The sequence below is a fragment of the Ailuropoda melanoleuca genome, chromosome 11 (assembly GCF_002007445.2).
Source record: "Ailuropoda melanoleuca isolate Jingjing chromosome 11, ASM200744v2, whole genome shotgun sequence".
Taxonomy (NCBI): domain Eukaryota; kingdom Metazoa; phylum Chordata; class Mammalia; order Carnivora; family Ursidae; genus Ailuropoda; species Ailuropoda melanoleuca.
In genome coordinates this window covers 44,766,051-44,785,164 of record NC_048228.1, presented here as the reverse complement: position 1 = coordinate 44,785,164, position 19,114 = coordinate 44,766,051, and the positions used below count along the sequence as shown (strand labels likewise).

At 36.8% G+C, this 19,114-nt stretch overlaps 1 protein-coding gene across 11 annotated transcripts in view; it reads right to left on the bottom strand.

The window, feature by feature from the left end:
- Positions 1–3,456: 3,456 nt before the first annotated feature.
- The window catches only part of LIN54 (lin-54 DREAM MuvB core complex component), an 80,342-nt gene continuing 64,684 nt past the window's right edge, over positions 3,457–19,114 (bottom strand). For all 11 annotated transcript variants that reach the window (XM_019794426.2, XM_019794446.2, XM_011218845.3 and 8 more), the window contains 8 exons: positions 16,427–16,500; positions 16,087–16,284; positions 14,626–14,717; positions 13,790–13,861; positions 12,902–13,004; positions 12,613–12,750; positions 8,692–8,894; positions 3,457–6,206 (listed from right to left, as the gene is read on the bottom strand). In XM_019794426.2, coding sequence (XP_019649985.1) covers positions 6,005–6,206; positions 8,692–8,894; positions 12,613–12,750; positions 12,902–13,004; positions 13,790–13,861; positions 14,626–14,717; positions 16,087–16,284; positions 16,427–16,500 — 1,082 coding nt within the window. In that variant the 3' untranslated portion in view covers positions 3,457–6,004. The remainder of the gene's footprint in view (positions 6,207–8,691; positions 8,895–12,612; positions 12,751–12,901; positions 13,005–13,789; positions 13,862–14,625; positions 14,718–16,086; positions 16,285–16,426; positions 16,501–19,114) is intronic.

Below are 19,114 nucleotides of genomic sequence, written 5' to 3'. Positions count from 1 at the left end.
TTAGTGTTTTGCATTATTTCTTTAAGTGCCGGATAAACTGGACAAACATGGAAGACACAAATACTTCCTTCACTGCCTTTAACTGTTACTTGGTCTTGCCCTAGTGAAAGTGTTTCAAGTCTGATATCAGGTTTACTTCACATGATATGCCTTACAGTGAATTCTTAAAATTATTCATATTTGATTAGGGTAATTTAGTTTATATTTTCCAGTTAGCACCTTTGTCCTTTCTTCTTCAGAGAAAACATTCTCTTAAGAAATTTATCCTTCTTACTTTTCAACAAATAGTTGCTGGAACAACTGGATGTCCACATGTAAAAGTATTAACTCTAAGTGGGTCAAAGACCTAAATGTAAAAGGTAAAACTATAAAACTCTTAGAAGAAAATAGAATAAACCCTTGGTACTTGGATTAGGCAATAGTTTCTTAAGTACGACCCCAAAAACATAAACAACAAAAAGTAAATTGGATTTCACCAAAATTAAAAACTTATGCTTCAAAGGACACCGTCAAGAAAGAGACAACCCACAGAATGGGAGAAAATTTTTACTAATATATCTGATAAAGGACTTGCATCCAGAATATACAAAGAAGTCCTATAACTCAATAATGAAGGACAAATAACCCAATTTGAAAAATGGGTAAAGAACACGAATAGACATTCTTCAAAGGAGATTTACAGATGGCCTCTAAACACATGAATATATACCCAACATCATAAACCATCTGGGAAATGCAAATCAAAACCACAATGAGGTATCCCTTTACACCCACTGGGATGGCTATAAGACAGATAATAACAAGTGTCGACAAGAGTGTGGAGAAATCGAAACCCTCATACACTGTTGGTGGGAAAGCAAATGCTTTGGAAAGCAGCTTGGCAGTTCTTCAAAAGGTTAAACATAGAGTTACCATGTCTCCCAGCAGTTCTCCTGACAAGCATATACCCAAGAGAAATGAAAACATGTCCATTTAAAAACTTGTACAAAAATTTCATAGCATTATTATAGCTAAAAAGTGAAAAAGCCTAAATGTCCAACTGATTTTAATGGATTAAAAAAAATGTGCTGTATCCATATGATGGGTAATATGGTAAGTATATGTTGACTGCCAGAACTATTTTTATGAAATGACCGTACCACTCTGCATTCCAGTTGCTCTCCTTTCTTCCCAGTAATTGGTCATTCCAGGTTTTTGTTTTGAATTAACCATTTTAATAGGGGTGCAGTGATATTTCAGTGTGGCTTTCATTTCCATTTTCCTAATGGCTAATGATGCTGAGCATCTTTTCATAGGATTATTTGCCATCCACATAATCTTAGGAGAAAGGGCTGTGCAAGTCTTTTGCCCATATTTTGGTAGGTCGGGTTTTTTTTTTATTGTTAATTATATATTCTGGATGTAAGTGCACTATCTGATGTATTTTGCAAATATATTCTGCCACTCTGTGGCTTTTCTTATTTTCTTAGTGTGTTTTGAAGAGCAGACATTAATTTGGTTAAGTCCAGTTTACCAATTTTTTTCTTTTAGGGATCATACTTAGTTTCCTATCTAAGAAATCTTTGCCTAACCCAAGGCCACAGAGATTTTTCTTCTTACATTTTCTTCTAGGTATTTTGCAGTTTAGGTTTTGCCTTTAGGTTATGATTCACTTTCAATTAATTTTGGTCTGTGGTACAAGTTGAGTTTCGTATTTTTACATAGGGATATCCCAGCACTGTTTGTTAAAAAGATTATTCTTTCTTCCCTGAATGACCTTTGAACCCTTGTCAAAAACCGACCACATATATATGGGTCGTCTTCTGGGTTCTCTGTTCTGTTCCACTGATCCATAGGTCTAACACTTCACCAGTACCACAGTGACCTGATAAGCCTTATATGAATCTTGAAGCTAGGTGGAGTCTTTCAACTCTGTTCTTTATCCAGAAATGTTTGGCTATTCTAATTTTACCTTTCTATATCAATTTCATAATCAGCTCGTTGGTTTTTACAGAAATTTCCTGCTGGGATTTTGAATTGAAAGATGAATTTGGAAAGAAATGAGATCTTAATAATAATGAATGTTCCAATTCATGAACATGGTATAGCTCTCTTTTTTTAAGTTCTTCTCTAATTTTATCAATGTTTTCTACATTTCACCTACAGATCTTGTATATATTTTTTTCATTTCATGTTTTGTGGTGCTATTACGGTTATTGTAAAAATTTGTTTCTAAATGTTCAGTTACTGTGTAAAAATACAATTTTGTATATTGACTTTGCTTAAACTCACCTATTAGTTCTAGTAGGTTTTTTTAAAGATTGCTATGACTTTCCTATATAGGCAGTCACATTATCCACCAGTATATACTCTTATTCATTTCCAATCTGTGCCTTCCCCCCCCCTTTATTGTACAGTGACCTGCAACACAATGTTGACTAAGAGTGCCTTGTCCCAGGGGCGCCTGGGTGGCACAGCTGTTAAGCATCTGCCTTCGGCCCAGGGCGTGATCCCGGCGTTATGGGATCNTAAAAAAAAAAAGTTAAAAATAGAACTATTATAAAAAAAAAAAAAAAGTGCCTTGTCCCAGTCTCTGTGGGGGAAACATTCAGTCTTCATCACTCATATGATGTCAGCTGTAGATTTTTTGGTAAATGGTCTTTTCAGGTTGATAATCCCTTCTCTTCCTGGTTTGCTGAAGAGAATGCTTAAATCATAAGTGGGTCTTGAATTTTGTCAGATAATTTTTCTGCACCTTTTTTTTTGAAAAACATTTGAGATAATAATTTATGTACTGTAATAGTCACTTTTAGTGCATATTATTCAGCAGTTTTTAGTATATTCAAAAGGTTTCCTGCAACTTCTGAGATGATCATATAGTTTTACTTCCTTTGTATGTTGATACAGTGAATTACATTGATAATTTTTTAACGTTGAGGCAAACTTTTATTCCTGGGATAAAATCCAGCCTGGTCATGATGCATTCGTTGTATCTATTGCCAGATTTCATTTGATAATATAATCAATTACAGAGTTGAAGTCTGTGGCCTTACAGTAAATATTACCCTGAATACATTTATTTTCTTACTGCTTTTGAGTAAAAACCAAGCATGCCTTAAATGCTTTCATAAAACTATTAAAGTTTTTAATTTAAAGAGGCCTTTATACATCAAATTTTATAAAATCACTTGGATCATAAAAAGCTCATATGTGGTCTATAGATAATGACAAAATCTGCATTAAAGAAACCCTCACACACACAAAGTCCTAAGTGACATAATAGAAAATAATTCCAATAGTAAAGGCTTTCTAGCTTTCTAGCTTCCCTCTCCTTTGGGTTGCTGCTGTGAAATTTCTACATAACACACTGAAAAAGGATGCAACATGATGCTGGGGGTCCTGGTTTGAAGCTGCATTTATATAACAAGCATTTATTTTCTTAGCTACTTGTGTTATAGAACAATAAAAGTGGAAAACTTTTCTAAAGGTATTTTTATTCACATTTTACATAAGATTGAGAAAATGTCAGTTGTCCCTATGAATAGGGAAGCTAAAGCAGTAATTTCTCCCTATAGTTGCTGCTCTGGTTGTTTCATTGCCTGCAGCATTAAGGTTCTGTTTCCCAGATAATCCAGAGACAAGACCTGCAGATTGCTTGTAGTTCTTGAGAGAAAAGGAAACTAAGTAAGGTGCTCACCATAAAAACATCAAACATTAAAAGAAAGGAAAAAGTAGACTGAGTTTCTGCCCTTACAGAGCAGAAAAAAAAAGAGAACACATATTCTCGTTTCAAAGCAATTTAGCTTAATCATAATTGGGCAAAATGACAGACTTATTTTTTTAGTTGTGTGCTTTCAGAAGTAATGTCAAATTTACTTAAAATCAGATTTTAAAAGTTTCTTGTAACATGGTTAAAAGTGTTTTTAAAGAAAACAAAACCCTTTTTTTACAGAATAGTATAAATGTTTATTTTCTGTATGATTTACTTTGCTGTCCTGTTTTTACAATATAGAAAAGTGTATTCTTTGAATAGCTCTAGTAAATATAAATTTAATCTTTCTACTTTGGGATGTAAATAGAGCTAAAAAAATTATATACCCAACCCTCCCCAAAGAGTCTTTTAAAATTGTTGAAATAATGTGGATATTAATCTTGTTCAGCAATTTGATGCAAATGCCTAAATACAAAAAGTTGCTTAGTAAGTTACTACACAGGAAGGAAAAGCCTTAATACTTTAGATAGCTTCTTGAAAATCAGAAAAACTAGTAGCATTTGATTGCACCTTCAAATTTTTACAAGCAAAACATTCTCAAGCAATTCCGTCATACATAATCTACAATTGTAATCCAAATTTCACAAACATTTTCTGCACACTGTATATAAATACACATCACAAAGGTGCAATTAGAATTAAACACAGAATATGTACAAAATGAACAAAGTTTAGGTTTAGACCAAAAAGGTACTGTAATCTTTTGAAAAATAACTTGATTAGATATTTTATCCTCTTACACTAATTTACATTTATACAAATTTTAATTAAACATACTAGATTGAGGTGCTAAGAATGTTTGCACTATCTACATTTAAAGTTACTGCACTATAATTTTATATCCAAATTTCAAAAGGAAGATACTTCAGTGAATAACGGAATCTTCTTTTGGATTACTTAATTTCTACTGCCTATATCTTGCATGTTCATATGAACATATATACACACTTAATACATACAACTATAGATTCCTTGTAGGAAATGTAATAATCATATACTAATAATTACTGAGGATTAAGGTACTTAACAAAATGCCTGAATTCCAACATGGTTTTTTCCTGTCATAAAATCCAGAGTCCTACTACTGGCTCTTAAATTCATAAAGCTTTTGAATTTTGAATTAGCGAAAATGATTTAGGTTATTTTAGTAGTAATAAGAAAAAACTCATACCTTCAGCTTATCAAATCACTGGCTAAAAATAATGCCATATTAAGCTTCCCTTATAAAAAGAAATCCCACTATAATTTTGAAAGTTTTGTCAGGAGGCCCTTTCAGTAAATCAAGTAATACTCATACATTGGATTGAGACCTCTTAGTTCAAAAGTCTATAAAGAGAATTGTATAGATGAAAAATCCTTCCCTAAATTCATCGATTAGAGCTTCAATGCTCTTTATTTCTCCATCCAAGCCAAATTTTATACCTGATACTTCTGTAAGGTTCTACATCATCACTACATAATATTAAGTCCTATTCATATGCACCTCACTTTTAATAGTACCCAGTAATCACTTTGACAATTTATTATCATTTCAAATGCACACCACCTCCTTCAAAGAAAATGGAAACACCCTAGAGCATTTCTTAATCACTCCTTAAGAGAAACACATTGCCTATTAAGAACTATTCACTGTCCCTTAACACTTTGTTTTTTTAAACTTTTTTATTTTAAAAGTGTGCCTAGGGATTCCTTCCCCTTCTGACATTCCCAAAGTGACAACAGGATGTTATTCCAGAATCTGTGCTAAAAAGCTGGTTTTTCTTAAAAAGACAGTGCTTTTCTAAACACCAAATGTCATTTGAATATGCTTCATAAGAATTTGTTTATGTAGACATTCTATCTGCTTAGGTCTAGTGCCAAAGAATGACTGGGTAATACCAATGGTTCTTTGGCTTTTTCTACTGGAACAAAGTCATACAACACCATATGTTATAAATTATAGTAATTTATAAATGTCCTTTGTCAATAGAATCAGAAGGATAGAACATCTAATTCTTAAGAAACCCATGCAAATTAAAAATCCATATAATACAATAAAGAAAAAATTTAGAAGGGGCATAAACAGATTTAACTAAGATTTAAAATGTACTAATTTCCTCATTTAAAATTTCTTCTCTTTCAATATTATAATTTCAGGTCTCACAAGGACCGAATTAACAATACAATAATTGTTAAACTATCTTCCAGAAAATCAAGTGTCCCTGCACCTTCAATTTTCTGTACAGTTCCACCCATCAGTCTTTTGTGCAAGAGTTAGCAATTCATGGCACAAGGGTCACTTTTTGCTTTTCCTGCAGAGTTGATGACGCTCATCAAACATCGTCCGAATTCCTCAAGTATCATCCGTTCGGCTGCTGCCTTTGACTTTCCCTTCTTGTCTGCCTGCTCTGCCTGGGCAAGAAGGCAATTACACGTGGCTTCGGCTACTTCCTTAGTTACAAATGTAAATGGCAATCTGAAATGATTTTTGAGAGAGAAAGAGAGATGACGATGGTGTTGAATCACAAAAAAAGTGAATGACATTATTTCAAGTGAGAATCTGTTGACATTTTCATAATTCACCAGCACAGTGAGCACTTCAGTTTGTGCAGGGAGCACAAGCACATCCTGGAGAGCTTTAAAAAGTTAGACCTGGTTTGATTATTGAGCTTATTTTTTAAACACTGTTCAGAAAATATAATTTTAATAAAATACATGTCTTATTATCTAGACAAGGTTATCTGGTTAACTAAAAGATGTTAATTCTACATATTGACTAGATCATTCTATAACAAAGTACTCCTAATTCATGAATGTTAGTTTCCAGAGTGCAATCTTTGTTTTATTTAGTACTATTTTGTCACGGCCTAGAACACTGCCTGACACATAGAGTCACTCCATGAATATTTGCTGAATGAATAAAATTGGGAATTGAAAGCACTGTTTCCCGGACAAAACTAAAAATAAAGCACTTTCCCACAGTCCCATATTTATTGTTCATAAAAAACAAAAAAGCACACCAAAATTTTGCATTGTTCCATTACAACAAACAAAACACTGGGGAAACCACGTGCTGTTCTACACATGGAGTTTCATGCATAAAGACCTAAACTATTAGGTATTAAATAAGAGCAATCCATCCCGAGGCTTGCTATACGTAGCCAATTCTTACAGCCTTCAGAGACAAAATCAGGCAACCTAATGTAACCACTAACTCCGCAACACTGACAAGGAAACTGCAAAACAAATGAAGTCTGAAAGGAGGATCTGCTATGACAAGAGAAAGTAACTGAGGATTTGGGCTGCTGTACAGTTGTATAGAAAACTTCAAAACACAAAACACTTTAAATTAGAAAATATTGTTACAGTGTTAATATTGAATAGTAACACTGTAAGATAGTAGTGCTCATTATATAATATTTGGAAACTACAAGAAAGTGAAAGGAAGGGAAAAAATTCAAATTTTTGCCACTCAGCAGTGTATTAACATGACAGTATAAATTTTTAATAATTTTTTAGTTTTGATTATATAGTGTATAATTTTGTGCTTTTATACTTTATTTTTCCCAGGTTGAAAATTAATTGTAAATATTTTAGTGTAGCAGTATCTTTAATCTCCATATGGAGATTTAATAATCTAAAGGATTATTGAAAGCAGATGACCAGAAAGGATCCCTTGTTATAGCCCTCGATGAAGTGTCTACCCATTTCCACTTTATCCAGTCAATAACCATTCAATTATATTCCAGTTGCAAGAATTCTTCAGAATTACTGTCTGAAATATTTCATACAAAAAGCAGCATTTCTAGGGGCACCTGAGTGTCTCAGTCCATTAAGCATCTGACTCTGGATTTCAGCTCAGGTGATCTCATGTCATGAGATCGAGTCCCGAGTCAGGCTCCACGCTCAGCACAGTCTGCTTGGAATTCTCTTTCCCTCTCCCTCTGCCCTTCCCGCTCATGCTCTCTCTCTCTCTCAAATAAATTTTCTTTTAAAAGAAGCATTTCTTTTTTTTTTTTTAAGATTTTATTTATTCATTTGAGAGAGACGCAGAGGGAGAGGGAGAAGCAGATTGCCACTGAGCTGAGAGCGTGATGTGGGGCTTGATCCCAGGACCTGGAGATCATGACTTGAGCCGAAGGCAGATGCTCAACCACCTGAGCCATCCAGGTGCCCCTAAATAAGCATTTCTATAAGCATTAGAGCCTACTTCAACTTAAGCATTTTAAATAACATAGCCCAATTGCAAGGCTTACTGCATTTAATAATTCCTCGAATTAACCTCGACCAAACTCTAGAACAAATCCACATCAAGACTACTGCATGAGGCCCTGCCAAACACTGGGCTACAGATGCTTTACTCTTCATAGCTACTTGGTAAGGCTGACGGGAGGGATTCAGAAAACGGAGACTGAGAGAGAGGGAGTGCTTGTTGAGTTCACAAACTACTACAGAGCACAGATGGTATTTAAACTCAGCTCAGCCAGACTATAGCTGCAGCTTTCCTCACTCCAGAGTTCAGCAGTCTAGTAAAATAAGGGGCTACAATAACAAGGTGTGTGAAAGGTGCTCCAGAAGGACTGGGAAAGTGCTACAAGGGTCAGGAAAAAGCAAGAGAAGGTAAAAATGTGCAAAATTATGAATACTACTACTACCAGGAACAGGTATAAAAATGTGGTTTTCTTAGGGGTTTGTCAAATTATGTAATGACCTCATCTTGGGAGAAATTCAATTAAATTAAGCACAGTGAATTAAGGCATTACTGTGCAGTTTAGAAGCATGTACTATATCTGACAGTGGTTTTCCTGTTACCTTCAAATTCCTTTACAAGTAACTAAAGATAGAAGATACAAAAAGAGGTCTGCAACAATCAAAAGTATGAACTTAATTTTGTCCAAAAAGAAGAAACTTTACCCAAAATATTCATATTATACTATAAGGAGATTAAAATACTGACTTACTTTCCTCCTCCGCTATTCAAAGCTGGTGTTGGCCTAGTAAGCAAGTCTGAAATTTGAGACGATAACTTCGTTTTTGCTGCTGTTTGTTGCTGTACCCTTACTTCGGCTGCATCTGCCAAGTGCATCAGTGTCTTTCTTTCTGGGCTTTCTTCAAAATTCTTACACCCAACACATTTGCATATTGAGGAGCACATTATTTTTGCCTAAAAGATTTACAAAAGAAAAGCTCTCAAATCAAACCCAGAAAACATTAAGTAGACTCTGTGATCAAATCAGTAGAGAATAGAAATAACTGGTCAACTGACATAAGACACAATGGAAACATCTTTTCCTGACAAATACTAAATGGGCTAACTACGTATGTGCATAGGTCAGATGTCCTCAAGTCTGAGAGTGGCTACACAATGTATGTCTCTGAGCCCTTCCATGTCAATTTTTCCCCCTGATATGAATAACATGTTCTTTATAAAGAATATGAATGATACAATATTAAAAAATAACAGTTATCTGGAATCCAACCACCTCAATAAAATCACCATTAACATGTTGGTGACTTCCCACTTAGGCAAAAACACAATTATCACATTAAAGGAATTTCATAGATGCTATTTTCATTATGGATAATCTCCATAATCTCCCTCCCTGAATCCCCTTTTCCAGATTCCCCAAACCCTTCAATAGTCCATATTAAACTAGTGTGTCCTTGCATGTAAAAATAGTAAAACATATATTTTTAGGAAAAACACAGCCCTCGTGTTTTTCTTACCTAACAAATACATCAGTCTTTCTTATTTTTAGGTTGTTCTACAAAATCACATGCTCACTTTCTGCATCTTCGTTTTCTCATGCTACACCTCATGGAACCCCCCCACCCCCGGCCGCCAAGTCATCTAGCATAGACTGAATTCATTTTATTTAATGGCTGGGCAGTAATCCCTTGTATGGATGTGCCACAGTGATTTGGGCATTCGATTGCCTGTTGCTGGGCATTTATTTTGTTTCCAGTTCTTGAGTACCACAAATAATGTATAAAAAGATTTTTTTTATATATGATGCTTTTATTTCTATGAGCTAGATTTCTAGAATTGGGCTCACTGGTACATAGATGTGGCCAGACTTTTTTCAAAAGGCTATAACACCTCACATCTCACGAGCAATGTATAAAAGGCTTTCCCATATTCCTCCCTCCAACAGTGTATATTACAGCATTTTTTAACATTTAGCAATCTGATTGGGGGAAAGAGGTAAAGTGAGATCTCATTGTTCTTTCATTTACATTTCCCAGACTAGTAAATTTGAGTATCTTTTGTTGGCTGCATTTTCTTCAGTGAACCCATGTCAATTTAAAGAAACATACCTACTGCCCTTTCTATAGCGCCTGGCAAGATAAACAAATCATATTATGATGAACACATTTATCCTGCTCCTTTCTGACAATACACAAATAAATTCTCTCTACCAAGGGAAAAAAAAAATGGATATACATTTTGAATTCATTGGTTTACTATGAGCCAGTCTGGGAATCTAACTACAGCAATACTTCAGTATCTAATGGTGAAAAGACAAAATCTCTGACATCAAGGTGGAAAAAGACATACCACTAATGGTAATTTGGATTAAGTATGAAGAACCCTAAGAAAGGTACTAATAATCTAACAGGAACTCAGGAAGGAGAAATTAAAATGATAGGGTATTCATTTAGCTTTGCTAATTTAACTTCCTTTGTGGTTAAAAAAGAGAGGAAAAAAGGTTATAAGGCACAGCCATTCAAATAATGTGGACAGTCACTCATCTACTCAACAAGCCCTGAGAAGTGTGTGAAAGGAACACGGATGTGTTATCCAGATGCAGACCAACTGGAGCAAAAAAGCCAATAAAATTCAAAAGACTCACAACTGCACACAAACTGTCAGACAACATCACAGCCAATTCACAGTGAGCCAATCGGCTACTGCTAGTCATAATCTAGTGTATTCCAAGTTTTTCCATTTCTTGATCTTTTAGAATGACAAATTAGTTATGAGACACTGTGTGTCCTGAATGTTGAGGATTTTTTAAGATTTTTTTTTTTTTTATTCAACAGAGATAGAGACAGCCAGCGAGAGAGGGAACACAAGCAGGGGGAGTGGGAGAGGAAGAAGCAGGCTCATAGCGGAAGAGCCTGATGTGGGGCTCGATCCCAGATCACCGGGATCACGCCCTGAGCTGAAGGCAGACGCTTAACCGCTGTGCCACCCAGGCGCCCCTGAATGTTGAGGATTTTATCCTAACAGGGCAGCTTTCTCTCTTCTAACGCATCTCAAACAGCACTGCCTTTTCTACTTCTATTAATTCTCAGATTCAATTAAATTATTGGTTCTTGTATGTTTGCATTTCACATGCCTCGCATGTACTGACTGTTCAATGCCATAGGCATGGAAGGGCTGCTTTGCCCTTCTGACCCAGCTTTACATCAATTTCCATTTTCTCTCTCATCTGTCTCTTTTCTCTCTTTTTGTCTCTTTGGGTTTATAATTTACATTTTTGACATATTCAGGACAGATTTTATACGATATGGTTTACGAACAGATGCCCCCTATTTCATCAGGTGTTCAAATGAAAGAGTCCATCTTTTCCAAGACAGAATAAAAAACTGAATATTGGACTGTAAGACATTATTTAAGAGACTTTCAAAGTATTCTTGATTATATGCAATTTTCATTCATATTGACTTTAGGACTAACAAGAGGTTACCTTACCACACTTCTTGAGAGGAGTACTTGACTTCTACAATCTGTGAATTAAGAATTCATTACACCGAGAATACAGTATACACAATCTTTCCTGTGACACATTTTGTATGAAAGGGGCACAGAATGGCAGGAACACCCTCTGGAAGCAGAGCAAACCCTACGAGGGGAGAATGCCAGCCTCGGGATTACTTTACCAAGTGCAAGGCTATGGCTTCTGCCAAAACTAAAAATAAGGTATCCCTCTGAACAGGCAGTTTGAAAGACTGAAAATATAATAGATGAGAAGAGCCAACTAACTGTAGGAATGACTCAACTCAAAAGGCTGTGAGGAAAGAGTTTTAGGTACACCAAGAAAGCAATACAGTAACACAGGATTAATCTAGGGCATGAATAGATTATTAAATTTAAGCTTTGAAAATAAAAAATAATAAACTGTCTATAGCAAGAAGGGGATGATTTAAATACTATCTAAAAATAAACAGTATCTGTCAAAGCAGAGCTCCGACCACTTTCTCCTGGAAAGATGTCTGACCAATAAATAAAAGCAGCCAGTTGTGTGGGATGGTGGAATGGCAAAAATGGATGCAGTCACTTCACGATGACCAATAACCTCAGCCAGCAATACTCCATATGTCTCCTTTCCTATTCTTAGACTCAGAAAGCAAACTTCATAACATAATTGAGTTTTCACAGAGCGGCAGTCTTCAAGAGAGCACTACAAGCATTCTAGGCAAGATAAATCTTTACTTTCAGGACTGCCCCCTGGAATGCAGGCTATGCTGTATCCATATACATTTTCAAAAAGTCCACAGAGGGCAGTGGGTAGTACTGCCCCTCAGTTGAGGACCATTGCTAGAGTTTCCAATCCACTCTGATGTTATTTTCACTAAAAATGAATAAACTGGTGCTCTGATTTGCATACTTCCAGGTATAATGATTAAGAAGTTATGAACCGATAGATCATATGATGAGACCCAAAGCATTATGTAATGACAAAACCAAGATATCATTCCTCTGAAACCTTGCCGGGGAGGCCAGGTCTTCCTCACACTAGGGTCCTTGCACCGACTGTGCACATTTTCAAACTGCAAGAGCAATTTCCCAGTTTTCAGGTAAATTTTTACAATATATCCTTCCCAAAGTTATTTGCAAAAAATGGTTAGATTATATTCCCCAACCAGCAACTCACCTCATAGCATTCACAGTAGTTTTTAAGACATCCTGATCGTTTGCAATTACATCCTTTGCTGTGACGTCGATCTGATTCTCCCTCCTTTCCTTTCCCTATCTTAGGCTTAAAAGCTTCTGGATTTCTGTCAAGGCATGCCTATCAAAACAGACCAATATCAACTTAAGTTCAATCATAGTACACTAAACACCGCAAGAGGAATTAATTTTCATTGTAAAACAACTGAGTTCTACAAAAATCAGGTGAAACTGGAAATTTCTGTCAATTAAATAAAATAAAAAATAATCACCTTTATTGCTTTTTGCCTTTCATTTTCATGTTCCAAATTATTATAACAATTAGTACAATTGCAGTTGTTGCAAAATTCACCATTTGCAAAGCAATCACAATATCTGGAATATAAAAATCAGTGCAAGTCACATAAAAAAGTCATTGTTAAAATGAACAAAACTAGAAATTATCTGATTAAAAGCATTTAGAATGTACTCGGAGCCACCCAGTTAGAGAGTTAATATATATTGACTGTCGACCACGTGATCAGGCTCAAATTTCAAGTCACCGGCTCCTAGAATTTTGGTTTAGAAACTTAGTTCCAGGATTAACTGTTGTCAACACAAAAGCTATGTGATTTTATGTATCTTCAAAGTAAGTTATTTCAAAATCATATAAAAGGGAAAACATGGGCTATCTTCAGTAGTGGAATAGGCTCCCTTGAGCTACTGTCGTGCTTCTTAGGATTCTAAACTTACCCTTACATGACCAATGCTTTTCCCTTCACTGTTTCAGGCCAAATCTCTTGGTTCAGAACTAATAAGCAAATTAATCATCCAACAATTTTAAAAGTTACTCAGAGTATCACCTCATTTAGGAAGCCAAATCTAAAGGTTATAAATAAGGTCAAATTTATGATTATTGAAGATAGAGACTATGTCTGTCTCACGCTGCTGTGTCCCTAACCCCTTCCACCAGTGCCTCATCTGTGGTAAAAACTATAAGAATACTTCTTTGTGAATGAATGAGAGAGTATTTTTACTCTCAGACATTCATGTGCATGTTTATTTAAATTCTTTAAATATTTAGACTTATGAAATTGGTCTGTTAGGGCTTTTTAATTTCATTTGCTTTTAAAAGCATTTTCAGCTATATCAAATAAGTAACAGTAGCAAAAAAGACTTACAATTTCAAACACAGCGATTTTGTACAATTACAGGGTTTTCTGGGCCGACTGGCAGACTCTGATGGGATTATGCTGCACAGACACAAAAGATACACATTTTCATCAATTAAAGATACCTATTAAAAATTAGAAAAGTCTCTGTAAATTCCTCCTCAAATAAAGCTTTAACAAATGTATTCATCTCTAATGAAAGTTTGCTATGTTGTTCCCTTTGCATCAAGTTCAAAAGCAAGTTGTAAGATGAAGACAGAAGTAGAGAGCCAAGATAGGGATTTTTTAAAAAGGAAATTATCAATAGCTTCTAAAGAAACACTCCACAAAAAATACTCTTCCTTCTGAGAGAACTAAAGTTGAAATCTGCTCAAAACTTTTGGGATTCAATTACAAAAGGTAGTGAGGAAAAAGGAGTGTATGGGGCTGGAATTGGAGAGAGGCACACTGGTTCCATGCAATTTACTAAGCACTGCTTCTAAACCAATATTGCAAAGGAAGCGGTTCACAGATTTAAAAACCAACGAACAACAAAAAGAGGCAAGGACCTAACATAACAATTTAAAAACTAGTCAATATCATTTTTAAAAACATATTCAGGATGAGAGAGAGACAGAGAAGAAGAGACAGAGAATATGTGGCAAAATTGATGAATCTAAGTAAAAGACATTTGGGGGTTCTTTGACCACTCTTGTCACTTCTCCCCAAAATAGAAAGTTTTACAGAGGCACGCTCATATGGCTTTGAGGAAAAAATATCATATAAATGTATCGTGAAATATATACATTTAATGCTGCATTGAACTTGAACCAACAACTTAACTTACATATTTTCAGAACACTCACCCATTGAATGGAAGCCTTGCCTGGGTCTGGATACCAGGTGTCCCAGTAAAGTTAGAGTTGCTTGCTATAGACACATATGAAGACTGCTGTAGCTGCATATAAAGAAAGGTAATTTTAGACCATATTTACAAAAACTCACAATACTCTCAGATGTCATGATCAGTAAGAAACAAATTCATCTACTAAAATCGGAAAAAGAGTACAGAGAATTTCACACAGACACAGTACTTCATGGAGCTCTTTTAAAGACCCAAACTAATACTAGAGGTAAAAACAACGTGAACATTTTAAAGTACTACAGGGTACAAATACGAGAAATTTTTCACAGAGGAGTAAGCCTATCAGGATCAGGAAATTCTAGACGAATGCTCCAAAAGTACAAGTATTAACTTGTATTGGTTAAAACAATGCAATGGGTCTACCTGTAGGTAAAATAGGGACTGTGCTGATCATTCGTCACATTACAAGTTATAGAGAATGAGAATTACACGGGCACTTTCTACTTTACATCGATTTCTACACAAGAAAAGAGAAGCTGATGATAAAAATATGGAACACTCATTTTCTAACCAGTAGCCACATTGAACATACTCCAAAGCACATTTCATTAGAGTACCCAGGTTTCTGTTTCTTTCTCTTATAATCTGAGGAGATCAATTCAACAGTTTAGAACATGGTGCTAATTTGCTGGATTCTTGCATGAAAAAGAAAGCTTCTATCTGCTTCCTAGGAGCAGCACTCCTAACCCTCACCAGCCAGTTGGATGACATGCAACTTTGACCCTAAAGATGATGAGGTGAGAGTGGCTGGACGGGTCACCAAAGACGTGTCACCTAGAAATGCATCTCACAGTCCACTCTCCAGGAGCAAGTCCGTGGCATCCTCCTCATATGTGAGGAAGAGCTGGATCGTGTCACAGCACTCTCTAAATGCACTGGGACTCTGATGACTTTCGCTTCAACTTCTCCCCTCTTCTATCTACATAGTCTTGTCCTCTCACCAAACTGCTCTCAGTTCCCAGGTGTCTGACTTGTGTATGTGACTTGTGCTGGTATTTCGAAATGCTAGAGATACACAAAGATAAATTCAGAAGTTTTCGTTAGCATCTTAAGATTTTGGAAACAGCCATTTTAATACCAAGTCAGATGTTTTTCAGTAGCTTCAGAATGTGATAGGGCTGTACATCTTTGACCAAATTACCCTTTTTGGTTTTTTTTTTTTTTTTAAGATTTTATTTATTTATTTGACAGAGAGAGAGACAACCAGTGAGAGAGGGAACACAAGCAGGGGGAGTGGGAGAGGAAGAAGCAGGCTCCCAGCAAGCAGGGAGCCCGATGCGGGACTTGATCCCAGGACCCTGGGATCATGCCCTGAGCTGAAGGCAGATGCTTAACGACTGAGCCACCCAGGCGCTCCCAAATTACCCTTTTGAAATGCAATGACTCAATTTTTTCCTCCTACCTGAGTAACGTACTGAGCAGGAAGCACTGCATAGCCCACGTTCCCTGTTCCCGGAGCCGGGGCCAGCACAGTGCCCGGCGGCAGGTTGGTGAGGTTGGGCTGGATCTGCGGCAGTGGGGTGGCAGGCATGATGAGCCGCTGCTGGGGCTGGCTGGTGGTGACTATCTGTGAAGTGGGATTGATGGGTTTGGGAACAACCTTAAGAAAAAAGAAAGCATATACACGGTGACAGGAATACATTTTACAGCTTCTCCATTCAGTATGAATCCCTTGAATGTGAATCTTAACTTTCAATTTGAAAAGTGAACTGTCTGTCTGGGAGAAGTTCTGTGACACTCACCTGCTTGACAGTCTGCGCCGAGACGAGTGGAACTGACATCCGCACGGGAGTGGTATTAACCACCACAGGCTTTGCTTTTTAAAAAAGGAGGAAAGGACAACTTATTTACAGGAAATACTGCTTGAACCATTGAAGATACTTAGTTCTTTCAAGATATCCTCACACAAGACCTTAAAGAATTCCATTTGCTCCCCATTTGGAGCAATCTTAAATCAGGACAGTTACCTTTTAAAATTCCTTAACCCACCTACCAGGGAACTTAGAGCTAAGGTAGCAGCTGTAGTCTATCCGCTTGACAAGGGAACGTTTGTCATTTAAGACAGTCACTGAAAATACTTCAATCTGTATTCAGATGATTTATTTATTTATTTATTTTATATTCAGATGATTTAAACATGCTCTACTAAATCTAGTCAGTTGAAATGTCCTTTAAATAAAAAAACTGCCACTCAGGAGCTCGAGTAACTATGCTGTTCTACACTCTAATTGTCATGCTTGTATTGAAACCAGAGAAAAATACCATTCTTATATAATTGATTATTTACAGAGTACCTACTAAAAGGCAGCATAGCATGAAGGTTAAGAATATGGTCTCTTAAGTCATTCACCCTGGAGGCTCAAATCCCAATTCTGCTGCTTTCTAACTCTCTTTGCCTATATCCCCATCTATAACATGGGGATAGTACCTCCCTCACAGGGTGTAAGGATTAAATATGTAAATCCATGAAAATTTATTAGAACAGTATCCAACAAATAGTAAGTGCTCAATAAATGTTAGTTGCCATTAATGTCATTGTTGTTATTACAACCGTTATTACTATATAAATGGCACTGTGGACTGTGTTCCAGGGAAGCTAAACTACAAGGCATTTGCTCAAAGAGATTACACTCAAGTAGAGCTGACTAGACATGCACCAAATAAAATAGAAAGTGCCACGGAGTCCAAGGGAAACAGAACGTATGTCTGACTGGCAGAGGATGGGAATACGAAAGACTGCGTGGAGGGCATAGTGTCTGAGATGGGTCCTGATCAACGGTCAGGTTGCGGAGAGGGCACACAGACTGGAGCAGGGCATCTCATGCAGAGGCAGGAGCATGAGAAGTAGAGGCTTGATGCTGGAAAGCAGCAAAGCATTTCACAAAATGTTGGTGAACAGACCAGTTTGGTTGGAACCTAGGGTTAAAGTAGGCAAGCCCAATGTCAGGATCTTGAATGTCAGGGTTGAAATCTACATATTTAATCTGTATTTTTTAATTCAGTAGGCAATGAGAAGTTTCTAAGGATTAGAAACATGACTGGAATAGCACAAAAAGAAACTGTTTGGTAGCAGTGTGCAAAACAGAATGGAGTTGCACGAAACAAGGAAAGTTAGAAGAGTGTACACACTGAGGGTCTTCTTGGGGTGACAGAGCTGGGGACAGACATGAGAGAGCAGTTGCAAGAGACAGGGTGGAGGTGAAAGGAACATGAATTACCACCCGAGTGGATGGCAGAAACTGCACGTATAAGGGAAGAAGACATAAGTCATCGTGAAGCTTTCAAGTGACCTGGAAAATGACAGCTACCAGAACTAAAACATCCAGGATGAGAAGATTTGAAGGGAAGATGAACCCTGACATAGAGAAAAGCTATGATGAAATTCAGGAGAGAGGCTGACACTAGACCTGTACGATTTTTAACACTGCCTACTGCCACTTCCACAGTCTAGAAAAGGGACTAAAAAGACAGGAAGGATAACCCTTCCGGTTTTATTTATGCAAAAAGACCTAGAGCCTGGTCTGAAAGAGAGAGGTAGAGATAATGGGATCTAAACTGCTCTGCACAATAAGAGACTTCCTTAGATAAAAAAGCCTGGGAGGACTGATGGCTAAAGACAGAAAGCTGAGAGTCCTGGAAGAACATCAGACAGTATTCTGACTTAAAAGGGAGTGGGCCCCTGCAGCAAGAGGACAGAGGGGAAACGGGGAGACCTCCAGAAAGTGTTTTAGTGGTTATGACTGCATCTCCCCCAATGCACTAAAAACCACTAAACTGTATGCTTAACAAGGGTAAATTTTACAGTACACATGAATTACAGCTCAATAAAGTTGTTATACCAAGAGTGCAGGAACAGAATTACAGGAACAGTGACATCTGATACTGGATTTAAAATTATTTCCTGTTCTGATTCTCTTCAGTTGCTTTAGCTTTAGTTAAGTTATAATAACCACCATAGGCTGGTCTCAGCAATACTAAAAAGAATTAAAAGGTAAATTAAAAGGAATTAAAAGCCTGAATTCCTGCTTGGAACTTGGAGAACAGACCCCCCCCCCCCCACACACACACCACTTGCTCCTTGGAGAGGAGATGCTGGTCATCGTTCCATGAGCACACTGAGCAGCAGTTCTGAAGTGGCACCAACAACCAGAGAAGGTAAGAACTTCCTGGTGGTCTCTGCAACAATGGGAAGGAGTGTGTGGTCTACCCTCAGTCACATCAAATGACAGATGCAGACGATTTTTATTTGGATAATAAAGGGTAACCGTCTCCATGCATTTGGGCATATATGCATGTGCACACACACACACACAGGCACACAGCTAGGAAATTTGAGAACTCTAGGTTTACATTAGCTTGGCATCTGCATGCTGAGTTTTCACTAAACCTGGGAAATAAAGAAAATATAAAACGAAGTGGTCAGAAAAGAG